At 34.9% G+C, this 14839-nt stretch overlaps 1 protein-coding gene across 1 annotated transcript; it reads right to left on the bottom strand.

The window, feature by feature from the left end:
* Nucleotides 1-274: 274 nt before the first annotated feature.
* On the bottom strand, nucleotides 275-3472 carry LOC120264244 (pentatricopeptide repeat-containing protein At1g20300, mitochondrial). Its single transcript, XM_039272046.1, has 2 exons — nucleotides 1914-3472; nucleotides 275-727 (listed from the first exon to the last, which is right to left on the bottom strand). The coding sequence occupies exon 1, from the start codon at nucleotides 3425-3427 to the stop codon at nucleotides 1925-1927; it is 1503 nt and encodes a 500-aa protein (XP_039127980.1). The 5' UTR covers nucleotides 3428-3472; the 3' UTR covers nucleotides 275-727; nucleotides 1914-1924.
* Between the last annotated feature and the right edge of the window lie 11367 nt (nucleotides 3473-14839).

Below are 14839 nucleotides of genomic sequence, written 5' to 3'. Positions count from 1 at the left end.
AAAATAAAATTCATGTTTAAAATATTATTTTACCATGGATTTCTTTTTATTATGGTACATTAAGACAGATATTAGAACAATAGGGTGACAGTGATTACATTTTTTTATTAAAAATAAAAGAAAAGAATCAGCTCAATTCAGAGCTGATGGTTTTACAACTTTACACACAAACATGAGGGGTGTGTCTGCATATGCATTGCATATATATATATATATATATATATATGCCAAGTTCCCTTAATAAAATCAAACCCAGTTACCAACAATGCCCAAATTAAGCAAGAGTTAATCATGATTAAAAGACAATAAATAACAAAACCTAAAAGATAATCCAAACAAATATATATTACAGGTTAAGAGATCAAGCTTTCTCATCACCAGTTTCTAAACACTTGACTTGTCTCAAGCTGAGAGCATTCAGCAACATGAAATTCTAAGCCAAAAAGCCACAATTTAAAGCCTGCAAAAACTCAGCATTCATGATATTAAGAAATCTTCGGACGCATGAAGAAGAACCATCGGCAGCATGATCCACATCAAAGCTACCTTCAATCTATCATTTCTCATCGGTTAGAAATGTTTATTGTCATGTATTCCATCTGTATGTAATTAAGTCAAAATTGTTCAAAAATGTGCGGCCCATTTTCGCAATGGAGCCTTCTCCGTTTAATTGAGTTCTTCCTCTGTTAATGCTACACTTTGCGCGCTTGACTTTCTTGCACAAAATCTGAGAGTAGTCACAAGAAGTTTGCACTAAACATGTATGGGATCACATCATATAAGAAAAGAATGATAAAAAAGGCATTCATGTCAAAGGACTTGAGTAATGTAAAAATAGATAAAACTACTGTAACTCTGATAATTTGCATAAGATGATGGAATGACACCTAAATAGAATTTTGTGTAAGATCTGAAAGTATCACAAGACCATAAAAAAAGTACTGAATTATATTACAACAAGAGTTTGTGGAAGAAGATGTTTTTGTTATGAACATGAGATGTCATGCCAAAGGACTGGATAATAACATGATTTCACACATCACACCTGTATCTAAGCATGAAATTATGAACTTTATTCCTTAGATTGCTGTCTCAAAATACATACAAAGCAAACTTTCAAATTAAATTTGAATACACAAGGAGAAAGTATGTTAAGTATGTTGTTAATAAAATAACTTTGTTCATAACTATATAGGATTTCTAAGGTAAACATCATTATTTATGCATCTATGATACCAATTTCTCCATGAAACAACATTAGATAAATCAAGTTGAAAAAGAAAAAACAATGCAACAATGCAGAGTGAACATTGGTAACATCTAGAGACATACACTGTAACATGACCATCCCTCAAGTTGCCACTGATCTTGCACATAATTGTTCTTTACTATTCTACATTTTGAATTGTGTTGAAAAACACCAAAAACCAAACCAAAAGCGATCTCAGTCCTTTGTTTGACTGAAAACCTAAAGCATTCAAGGCATACAATTTGGATCTTACAAAAGAAAAACTAGTATTTAGAAATCAAAAGAGGGATCAACAAAAGAAACCTCCATTCCTCAGAGAACAGTATTTCTGCAACCAGATTTCAAAAGATAAAAAAACTACTTCCCATAAAGCACAGTTATGAGCAAATCTTTTTGGTAGAAAACAAACTAAGTGAGATTGTTTAACTTTGGCAATGAAATGCATGTAGCGTTTAAAGACTTCATGAACCAATTTTGAAATCTGTACTATCATGGCAATTAATCTTTCAGGCAAATTCATTCAGAGGGATAATTATCTCAGCAAGAAAAATGACAATGACTACATATTATTTGTTATCCCTCACTAATTCTAAATAGAAAGATTTCTGCACAATATCCTTAACTAGTAAAGCTAATCATTAAGCTCATAAGGAATAGTAAATACCAAAATTGTTCCTATAAATAGCGGGAGATGAACCCTCTCTCCACCATCTTCTCCACAAGTTCCTCATGCTTTGTCAGCTGCCCTGCATTCCTCAATAACCCAAACACCATCTCACGCGTCGGCCCGGATGGCTTCAAGCACTTCTGCTCCACCATCTCCTTCATCAACCCATAAGCCCTTTTCCAATGCCCCCTCTCGCAGAAAGCCGAGATCAACACTCCATATGTATTCACATTGGCCTCCACCCCTTCTTCCTCCATCTCTTTCTTCATCCTCAACACCATATCCATAGATTTCGCCTTACTGAACAACCCCATGAGCAAATTATACGTCACCGTATTCGGCTCACACTTGACCTCCCTCATCTTAGTATACAACTTATGCGCCGCATTCACATCGCCGAGCTCCAAAACACACTTGAAGACATGGTTGAAGGTATGTGCATCGGGAGCACAGCCCTTGGCAATCATCTGGTTCAAAACCTTTATAGCGGCATCGAGATTCCTCTGCCTTTTCCGGCAATGAGTCTCAATGAGGAAATTGTAAGTAATGACATCAGGCTCACAGCCAAGCTGCTTCATTTGGTTATGCACCTGCAAGACCTGCTCAGTCCGGCCAGCCTTGACATGAGCACGCATGAAACTATTGAAAGTTGCGGTATTGGGGCTACAACCATCATCAATCATCTGGCAAAGAAGCTCCTGAGCACGAGGAATCTGGCCGGCACGGCACATAGCATCAATAATAGAAGTGAAAGTATAAACATTGGGATTGATACCATTGTCTTTCATCTCACGGAAGACGCGTTCGGCTTCGTCGATGCGGCCGGCGCGGCACCAGGCGTGGACGAGATTGGAGTAGAGGACGACGTCGGGAGGGAACTTGTGCTTGAGGGAATCGAAAAGGGATTGAGCGTGGGAGGCGAAGCGTCCCTTGGAGAGGAAGGAGATGAGGAGGGAGAAGGTGGAAGGGGTAGGCTGGAGGTTGTAGCTGGGGATGCGGAGGAAGGCGGAGATGGCAGCGTCGGGGAGGGAGGCGCGGATGTAACGGCGGATGAGGGAGGAGAAGGCGGAGAGGGGAATGGGGATGGAGTGGGAGTGGAGGAGGTCGAGGAAGTGCCAGGAGATGTGGAAATGGCGGAGCTTGGCGGCGAAATCGAGCATGGGGAGGAAGGGGAGAGGGGAAGGATGGGAAGAAGGGGGGTGAATGGAAAGGTACCAGTTGAAGAAGGAGAGGGTGGGGAGGAAGGGAGGGGAGTGGTTGGGGAGGGAGAGGAGGTGGATGAGGGAGTGGACGAGAGAAGGGGAAGGAGGGGAAGGGAGGAGGGAGGAGAAGGAGGAGGAGAGGGAGGGGGAGAGGAAGGAAGGGGATGGTGGGAGGGAGGAAGAGGATGGTGGGTTGGATTGGTGGTAGGTGATGATGAGGGAGTGGAGATGAGAGAGGAGCTGGGTATCAGATGGAGAGAGGGGTTTGGAGAGAAGGAGCTTGGTGGATTTGGTGGTGAGAGCGGCCATGGATGTGGAGGTGGAGGTCGAGAAGGAGGCGGAGGGGTTGGAGAAGGGTTTGTGATGTGAATAATTAATTTTATGAATGGTTTTTGGAATTAGAGAGAGAATAAAAAAAAATAAAAAATAAAAAGATGAAGGAGTTTTATTTTATTATTTATAAATAGTGGAGTTTGTATTTTATTTTTGGCTTGATTTAAATAACAGAAAAATTGCCAAAAACACCCATTAAGTTTGTAATATGCACAAATTATCTTTCTAAATTTCATTAACTATAAAATCCCCTCCTTTTGAATACAATGAATTTAAAATCCCCAAGCATGTACGGGAGTTAGTTTTGAATTTTTTTTTTTGGACGAAATTGTCTTTTGCATAGGAAGTTGTGACAAGTGAGACATGGTTTGACCATAACGCCTTGGCTGTAATGATTTTTCCGCTTTGAGAGGAAGCGGTTTCTATTTTTTTGGTTAATCAAGAGAGAACACCATTACTGGCGTCGGTTTCTTTATTCTCTCTTTGCATCTTCAGTTTTTTCCTTTTCAAAGTTGTCATTCCCTGGACATCTTCTGTAGGACCGGACCATTATCTCGAAGGAGAACTCCCGCTCAACTCTCCGGCATTTCATTAGTTTGTGCTTCAAAGTATTGAGGCGACACGGATGCCATTGAATATGTTGTGCAATTTCCTTTTGTTTTGACATTCTATGGGTTTTTTCTGGTTTGATTTGTAAAGTATTCTGTTAGAAAGAAAGATTTTTCAATTTTACGGTGTGATTATTGGATGATTTTGTAGTTTGTAGGGGGATTTTTCGGTTAAGGTTTTGTTTTGTTTTTCATTTTCGTTTGTGTACACGATCGAAAACGATAATGCTGTGCTGAAGGAGATTTTTCGATTGTTTTGCAATCGCATTGTGTTGTGTAATGTTTATGGTGTATGTTTCCCCTTTAATTTGATATGGTTACAATATGTACTCTTTAATAGCATCAGTGTAAAAAAAAAACGAGGTTTCCTTTTAAGAATTGAGCTTTCCGTTTAAAAACATAGCTTTATGTTTAATAAATGAGTTTTGCGGTTTAAGTTGTCAGTTTTCTGTTTAAAACATAGCTTTCCGTTTAAGAGTTTTGAATACTGATTAAAGTATTACTATTGTCATAGGCTTGTGATTAAGCTTGTCAACCTAGTTAATGGTCGATGCTACATGACACTGGTAGTGGAGACTATGACTAAATTGAAAGTTCACATGAGTGGACGACACTGGGAGATCATCAAAAGGATACCGTTTGCATCACTCATTGAACTGAAACCTGTATTTCAAGAGAAGGCCCTTCTCACTACAACAAAATTGATGATTAGTGACAATTTTAATTTTGACATATTGGTTTTTTGTCACAAAAAAAATATATAATGTGACGAAATCATTATTTAGTCACTCATTTTACTTGTTTGATAATTTTATGTGACAATACTTTAAATTGTCACATGATATTGTCACAAAAGGATTAGCTCCAAATGTACTCGTACTTTTAGAGACGGTTTAAATATTAAGTGACAAATATAGTACGTCATTAATATAATATTTTTTCGCGACAAATTTTAAAATTTGTTGTTTTTAAACTAAATTTAAATAATGTTACTAATATTAACATATATTATCACTGACAATTTGAATTTTTTTTTATGTACCTTAATTTATTTTTGTGACACATAGGTTTGTCACCAAAATATAAGTAATAATGATATTATAATATTGTTACAAATAAATATCGCATTACTTGATGATATTGAATAATGTCACTATTTGTTACTAAATTTAATGACACTAATTATCTCTCACTAATATTTTTTTTCGTAGTCAAATGCTAAATACTATTGAAAGATAAAATGCTAAATGACGTAAACATTCTTATATGCTTTACAATTAATTTAGGAGAAAAATATAACAAAATTATTTATATAAATTGACATAGATATGAGTAAGATAACAATAATTTTTTTAGGTGGGTCACGCAAAACGTTAATAAACCAAACAACAATTTTTTTTTATAAATATTTTTATAAAATATAATTTTCAATATCATGCTTACCAATTTTTCGAATATAAAAGCAAATAAAAGACTTTTCCAAATATTTTTCTAAAATCATATATTTTTATACAATATAAATAGCTTTTGCAAGTAAAAAAACTTGAGAAAGCAAAACAATATATTTTTTGCAAAAGAATATAAATTTTTTCATGTTATATAAACCAATTTAATATCTAGGGGCAAGGGGATAAAAAAAAAATTTTTTTTGCAAATATTTTTCCTAAAAATATAATTTTTTAAAACTATATTTATCAATTTCTACATTGTTTATTTTCAAAAAAAATTGTGAAGATAGCGTTGTAGCATCCCCATATTCGTTTAATTTCATATTGATTTAGTTTAAATTATTTTTTTATTCAAATAACTCTATTTATCTCTTTTTGAATTTTTTTATATTTAAAGATTTTATTAGAGATATTTTATATTAACACCTTCATATATATTATAATTTATTTTATTAATGAGGACTAAATTATAAAAGACCTTTATATTATTGAAGTAATTTTATATAGATATTAAAGAAGTTTTTATAACTACAGTATTAATTTAAAATTCAAATTTCATTGATTTAAATTTGTTATAAGCTTTTTTTAAAAATTATTGCGAAATATATTTAAACAATAATTTAAAATTCAAGTTTCATTGGTTTAAATTTGTTAATAATTTTTTAAAAAAATTATTGCGAATTTAATTAAAAACATATAAAAATATTTTAGTTTTTATATAGAATTTGAAAAGATTTTCATTCAATAAAAAGATATATCCTATAAAAAGTTTTAAATAATTTTAATTTATCTAAATTTAGTTTAAATTTGTTAATAATTTTTTAAAAAAAATTATTGCGAATTTAATTAAAAAAATATAAAAATATGTTAGTTTTAATATAGACTTTGAATAGATTTTCATTCAATAAAAAGATATATCCTATAAAAATTTCTGAATAATTTTAATTTATCTAAATTTAGTTTAAAGTTTATAAAAATTTTAAAAAAAAATTCTATATTTAAAAACAAAATTCTATATAAATCTCTATCTCAATTTCTATTCTTTCTCAAACTTTCTTTCTCTCTCATCATTACTAAGGTAAATTATATTTCTCTTTCTCAATGTCTATACTACCGTCTATTTTTTATTTTATTGTTGCCTCCATCTTAAGGCACACTTCCACTTTTTTTTAAGTTCTTGATTTTTTTTTATAATGCTTGTGTAAGTTCCTACTTTATCAAAGATATCATGAATCTTTTTAGTATTTGCATTAGTGTTCCAATGCAATTAGTTCATAAATTTTTTATAATTGCTTGATTCGCTTCTAATTTTATGGGTTTTGTAGTGATAATGGTTCCGTTGGAGAAGGGAATATTTGAATGGGAAAGAGATTGACATCGGCTACAATCATTAGATTAAAGTTTTCTTTCCAAAGGGTTGCTAACAATATTGATTCTTGTGTTTTTTTATTAATTTATGTATTTTTTAATTATCATTATTTTATAATGGAATTATTGTTATAATTTCTATAGTTGTTTGATTAGCACTTTGAATTGTTAAAGTTTGTCATTAATCAATTAATTTTTGTTATGACTATCTATTGTGCTTTTTATTAATTTTTTGGATGCATATTAGTATATATGTATATGTATATATGATTATATTTTGAACTTTACTTTTGTTAATTTACTCTTTTTATAAATTAATATTTATTATTTTAAAAATATTTATTTCAGGTTTTAATGAGGCAAGCTCTACATCAACAAAACACCATAAATACGAACGCCACAAGAGTTGCATGAAGAATAGTTATCTATTTTGATATGATTTACTTAAGATTATAAGTTTTTAATGTTATTGAAATTTTACAAAATTGAAATTTGTTAATCCATAAGGTTAACTATAAATTATGATAATTGTGTTATTTTTCTTTTTGCAATAATAATATTGATTTAATTTTATTTATGATATATTATCAAAAATTAAATTTTTGATAATTTATATAACTTATTAAAAATATTCACTAAAATATATCACAAATTACAAATACATCATAAAAACATGATTAATTGTGACAATATAAAAATATTACAAACTATATAATATTTAATTAATTGTGATATTACAAAAAAATTAATTTATGGCAAATTTTTATTAGTGACGCATTTTCATCATCACGAAAATAGACTTTTGTCACTAAATATTATAATTTTTTAACAATATATAGTGATGTTAACCACTTTTTATGACGCTATTCTATTTGAAATGGTGACAAATATTTTTATTATTTATTATTTGAAAATCAATGGAATGTCACAAATGATAAAACTTTACCTTATATTTAGTGACAATTCATAACATTTTATGACAGTTTGACACAACATTTAGTGATAAAAATGCATGTCATTAATGATTATAAAATAGGTAAAATATGATAATTTTGTCACATAAAAGGTATCATTATGTGACGAACATGTAATCGTCACATTAACCCTTTAGCGACGGAGCAAATGCGACAAAATGTGGTGACGGCAACAAAGCGTCACAAAAAAATTTTAGTGACAAAAATATATTATTTTATGACATTATTACATATGTCAATAATTGAAAAATTTGTTGTAGTGTCTTGATTCTCTTTTGCAAAGGTACGATGACCGCACCAATAAATTCAGGATCGGGGCAAGCCTGCTGAGTTTCAGGCCTGAAGATATGGCTTTCATTCTTGGTCTATGATGTGATGGAGACACGGTCGTATTTCAGAAGAAGAAAACACACTCATCTTTTGAAAACATATATTTATCGAAAACCTATGAAAGACATAGAGACTCCATCAAGAGAACACTTGACCAAATTGTTTGGCCTAGAGGAAAAGAAGAAAATTTTATAAAACTCTTTATGGTGTACCTCATGTATACTATCCTCTTCCCAAACATCTCATACTTGGTTCCAAATTGAATCGTTGATTACGTAGATGACCTACCTGGTATGGGATGATACACATGGGCTCAGGTGACGCACAAGTGGCTTATAGATGACGTTCCATAAACGACTCTCGAGTGCAAGCAAGATATGCTGGGAAGAAGACTAATATAGGGTACCTTAAAGTTTGCGCGGTCGAACTGAACATATGGTTTTATGAGCTCACCGGCAACGGCAAGAAGCTACATTTTTGCAAGACCCCAAGGATTATGTGTTATGGTGAAAATAGTTATCAGAAGTAAGTGTCGATAGGAACCATGTTGTCATCTCTCAAAGGAAAGGAGGTAATAAATCATTAACATTATGTGTTACAATTTCACATTTTACGTTTACGATTGTCTGGAATGACATTTTTGTGTAGCAAAATTTGTTTCTTTATAAGTCTACTTGTTATCGTTTAACAGTAGTATATTCTGTTTAAAAATTTGTTTTAGTGTTTAACATTGTTGGTTATTGTTTAAGTTTACTGTTACCGTTTAAAAATATTCTTTTAGTGTTTAACAACATTGGTTATTGTTAAAATTGAGGGATTTCACTGAGATTGTGTTGTTTACTGATAAGTGCTTGTGTATAAGTAGTATATAGTATTCTTTTTATACATCGAGCATCACTTTTATCAGATTTTATCGCTTAGTCGTGTGTATTTGTGTTCTTTTGTGCATGTAGGGTTGTGGAGACAAAGTTGAATGAAAGAAAGCAAAAGTAGATTGTGGATGCAATTGTTGATGAAGTTCTTGGGTTGAACAAAGATGAAGACACAAGTTGTGCTCAAAACATATGGGTGTGTACCAACCTCCATTATGCTCAAGAGAATATACAAAGTGGAGGGGCACAAAGGTAGTCACACTCATTTGTTCCGACTTGTGCAATACTAGCAAAAGCTTCGTCAATGTGGTTTCATTGAAGATGCGATGCGATCTACCGTATGAATGTGTGCCCATTCATGTGGTCTCGATGAATAAAAATGAAATTGGGAGCATTTTAGCGAAGTATTGTAGCAGTTTACGGTAGCAAATCACTGTAGCAATTGTTGTTCACAACTCGCAGGAAACAAGTTTTGGAAATCCACACGGCCGTGTGCAAATTCCACAAGCCCATGTAGATGCCCGATTCCTATCCTATAAATAGCACGTTTTGAGAGTTATTGAAGGATCATTTTCCCATCTTTTATCCATCTTTGAAGGCGCTCGTGGCTAGGGTTTGGAGAGGCTTTGCCTAGGTTTTTGTAGTGGTTCTACGGCCTTCGACATCGCGTTCCTTTAGAGGAGATTTATTGGGGGAGCTTTCGTCGGCACCGATTTGGCGAGGTGTGCCCTAGGCTTGACAAGGGGATCTTTGGAGAAGACGAGGGGCTCCACAAGACTATTATTACGGACTACAAGGGGTTTAATCTATACATTGCATGTTTTCACTATTGAATCCATAGTTAATTATGTATTGCTCCATGGAGAGCTAAACCCTTAGTGGGTGCTTAAACTTGTAAACCCTAGGATGATTTTGTTTCATTGACCTTTATTATGCTTCTATAATTGATGTTTTAATTGAGTTTCATCCTTGAATGCTTGTTGTATTGATTTTCCTTTAAAGTGACACTAGGGTTGAGAATCCATCTTGGTAATCTTTGTGGATGAGTGACATTCCATTAGGATTAGACAAAGCAAGGTTGGAAAGGGTCGAGAGGGTGAGTCAATAGGTAGCGGAACGTCCCCTTTCTTTTCCGATGTAGTTTATCCTACCTACACGTTCCAAGAGTTTTTTTGTGGTCATGATATAGTGAAGTGCTAAGAGACAAACTCCAGTGGGGCTTAGTTGTGCAAACAACAGAGTGAAATGTTGAAGTAATCCTTAGTGCTAGGGCTTAATCGTGACTAGGGTTTTTCACATGGACCAAAGGGTTAGATCTATTTTACGGAATAAGGTTTACCACTTTGAGTCTCTAGAGATTCATGCAACCCCACACAGTGTGTCTCTTTGAGAGTATCCCTTTCCACCGGGGCATAGTGTAGGCTAAGGTTAGTCACGGTTGACCTTAGGTTTGGCATTGTGTGTCTTTGGATGTCTACAACTCATTAAGCATTAGTTAGGAGGCATAATGATTAGTCTTACACTTGAAATAATAGTCCTAGGGTGAGTAATGTCCGGGTGCCCCATCTCTCTATCGATTTCCGCTCCTTATCCCTATTGCGCTTCTTTTCTTTCCTTTACTTTTATTTGCATTGATATTATCCACACAACTCTTCAATCAATTTTCACTATAGTTAAATAGCAATTCTTATGTTTCCGAGCACTATTCCCTGTGGATACGACTACCCACTCACTGGGTACTTTATTAATTTGATAACATGAGCACTTGCGGTACACACACCCAAGGGGTGTATCATTTACAAATGTTAGTTTCTTGAACTGGTCGCCGCGAATACGTATGAAGAATTCATTGTTTGGGCCACCCGTAATGGAGTTGATATTGCTCCCACACCACTACCTCGAAAGAAAGATGAGAGGCCAACTTCTTCTAGACGCGTTCGATGACGGACCGTTTCTCCTAGCCCAACCCGCGCACTTCTAGTTGTCGGACAAGCCCCCCTACCCACCTCCTCGAGGGAGATTGCCGATGACGTCGCTGTATGGTTGTTGCAGGCATGCGAAATACTGACAAAAGAGTTCCCCCAGCTTGTTGCTTGTGTCAAGGCGTTGGAAGTACGTTCACAGTCAAATAGTAAGTCTCTACTAATAAATAAATTACCCAGCATCGACACTACTAGGTATATTCCTGATGCAATTGACATAGCCCCGGCATTTACGGCGATGACGTAATTGGGATGGCCATCTGAAGATGCCCGTGTTGGAAGAGGCTTGCGATGAGAAGAAAATCAACAATATCTCTCTCTCCACCTGCCAACATTGAAACAACAGTAGTTCGGAGGAAATTGCCGCAACACTAACTATACCTACAATGGACCAACCCGCGGTTGATCGGCTGAATACAATTATATTTCTTGCAAGGGCAACGTCTGATGAAATTGCCCATCAGTAGGTCTACTTGCAATGGACCAACCTCAAGCGGATGTGTCTCTAGTTGATGATGACGGCACGGCCGTTGTTAACAAGATCATTGCATTTCTTGCCAATGAAATCCCTGTCTCAGTGGAACTAGCAAACGACAGTGCCGCATCGAATGAAGACACAATCCCATAACAACACGAAGCATTAACTACTGGCGGGGAACCGTTGTTGGCCCAACAGGAAACAAGTTGTGCACCAAGCATAAAACACCAACAACTGTCAACAACATCACCCAAAGGACCATTATCGAGAGTCAAAGATGCTACTAACGAAGGGCTAGGAAACATCAACGAAGAAATAACGATTACTAACGTGGACAGTACAGTCCTTGTCAACCAACAGTACGACGATGTGCGGAAGAATTTTCTTTCCAAGAAGAAAAGATATGCGGATACACGCGCCTTGATAAATTCCAGCAGGAGGTAATAAGGATCTTTCTGAATTGCTGGATAGACTCGTAATTAGTTTCCGTTTAAATATGTATTTTATTATTTAAAATATATGTGTTACCATTTAACAAATATCAGTTTCTATTTAAATATGTATGCTTTTATTTAAATATTTGTAGTTTCCAATTAAGTATTTATGTTGTTATTTAAATATATGTGTTACCATTTCACATCAAGACTGTAGTCTAGAAGAATGATTGTGTTAACACCACACGAACCAGCTTATTTACCTGGATGGGAAGGAAATGGTCACAGACGATGTCATGGACGCATTTGTGTGCATAATTCAGAAGTCGCTGAAGAGAGTGCCATATCCATATAAAAAGCGCGCTTACATGACGCGGCCAATGGTGCTATTTATGTCGAAACAGGAAGATGCATCTGATACGACCCTTACTATGATCGGAGATGCCGCGTGTAACTTCCATGTGTTGATATCGTCGTTATGCCAACAATCCTTAATGGTCACTTCTATGTTCTTGTTCTGGACAATAACAAACAAAAATACAGGCATTATTCTTCATGCAAGAGTGAGAACTACGACAGAGACACCATCGACATGGTAAATTACATGTTAAATAGAGTACACACATTATAGTTTCTTTAATTGGAATTCTAACTTCAAATTGTATTTGTTTACAGTGGAAACTATTTGACAATTGTGTCGAGATGGAGTTTGGTGAGATGGTGACGACCTCATACCCCCTAATTCACGATAGAGACTCTCCAAGCCAAAAACAAGAAAGTGTCGACTGCTCTGTATATGTCATGCAGTTTATTGAACAGATACTTGGAGATATAAAGCTACGGCTACCTCACACTGACGTCCCTTCTTTAAAACTAAAGTATGTCACATGCATACTTATGGAAGGGAGCGTAGGCGGCATTAGTGACAAAGGCGATACATCAACTTGTGTACGTGTGTGTGTGGGTGGGTGGTGGTTGTTGGTGGGGGTAAACATTAAGCCATTAAGCCTATTTGTAATGTACTACTCTCTTGCTAACTTATTCTTTCCACTAACTTATTTCATTTATATTGTAAATACTGTAGTCTCCGTATAATATATAAATGTTTCTGTTTAAAGATCTACGATTGACATGCAAATATCGTTATTTATATTTAAATTTATGTTTAAATATCACGGACCTCGGACGCTTGCGACTCGATAGACAATTGTTTAGGATGGGCATGTTTAATTTTGAATGTAAATGTCATTGTTTCTTTTTAACTATCGATTGTTTTGTTTAAGTTTCAATTTTTCTGTTTAAGTTTTAGTGTTTATATTTAAATATCAATGTTTCTATTTAAATACCTATGTTTCTATTTAAATATCACCATTTTTTTTAAATTTGTGCTTATTTATTGAAATAATTTTCATAAATAACGAGCAAAATGTACAATAATATGCGATAGTTTGTGGCGAATATATGTAACAAATATAAGTTGTCCTCCATGCTTAGTTAGTGACAGTTTCGTTGCAAGATCTATGATTATGTCCAAACTCATGGTAGCGACTGCAACGTAACTCGCAGACATCGGTCGCTTGCGACTCGATCCTCTTCCGTCTAGGACGTTAAGGTTGCCTTCTCGTGACAGGTGGACGCAAACGCAGTTCACGGTTGTCGTCCGTAGGCTTGTCATGGTCGGGTATGGGAAAAATAGCTTCCTTGTATGCCAACTTATAATTGTCAACGGTAAAGTATTCGCTAATATATCGATGAATGTTTGTGTCTGTCTGCATTATTACAGGGCCAGCGGGTTTGCATAGGATATTATAAATTTAGCACCTGCGACATGAACAAGTTTTACCCGATAGATCCACGGAGTTGTTGCACTAGCCAATCACTTCATAACAGTCATCGACACAACGACCAACACGAAGATTTCGGCTTTCTGCAACAAGTACCTCTACCTTCTCATGTATGTCAGGGCATAAGTATGTTTCCCATTTGTTTGCTTGCTCACGGTGGTTGCATAACATGCGCATAAGCTTGAACCTGTATGACGTAGAACACGTATTGAATATTATAAACCATTGTTAAACTAAAAAAGTTAAAATTAAACAGAAAGAAATTTTCTTGAATGATATTAAATTAAAGTTAAGCGAAGACCCTAAAATTTAAACAAAAACAAAAAATTGTTAAATGATAAGAAGAAAAAATTAAACGAAAATCCTAAAATTTAAACAAAAACAAACAGGTTTAAAAGATAACAAGCAATATTCGGCGTTAAATAAAATCAACATTCAGATACCGTATGGAGTTGACCATTTTCGTTACCGGTAAATGCCGAGCATCTTTGATCCACGCATTGAATAACTCAGCGACATTTGAATATATCTAGGCCCAATGTTCACCTTTGAATAAATAATTCGACCAATGTGACATAACTGATTTATGAAGCAACTAGTAATAGGTATCGGGTGATGTAGCCTGCAGTTCATTCACCGTATTATCAAATTCTTTAGCCGTGGTTGCATGTGCAATACGAAAGTATATGAATACATCTCGGCCCAACGTTCACTTTTGAATAAATAATTCGACCAATGTGACATCTGATTTATGAAGCAATTAGTGATAGGCATCGGGTGATGTAGCATGCAGTTCATTCACCGTATTATCAAATTCTTTAGCCGTGGTTGCATGTGCAATATGAAAGTATATGGATCAACACTCCTCCTTCAATGCCTTCCCAAGTCTAATATTGGCTTTCATAAAATCGGCCTGCAAGTGTCGAAGGCAGTATGCATGTGGGGAAGAAAGAAAGACCCTTGCAATGGCGTTTACAAGGCCCTTAGACCTGTTCGACACAAATGTAATAATCTTCTGCATCATATAAAGCATCACCTAATTTGGAAATG

This window comes from Dioscorea cayenensis, chromosome 1, assembly GCF_009730915.1.
Source record: "Dioscorea cayenensis subsp. rotundata cultivar TDr96_F1 chromosome 1, TDr96_F1_v2_PseudoChromosome.rev07_lg8_w22 25.fasta, whole genome shotgun sequence".
Lineage (NCBI taxonomy): Eukaryota > Viridiplantae > Streptophyta > Magnoliopsida > Dioscoreales > Dioscoreaceae > Dioscorea > Dioscorea cayenensis.
This window is presented reverse-complemented; position numbering and strand designations above follow the sequence as displayed.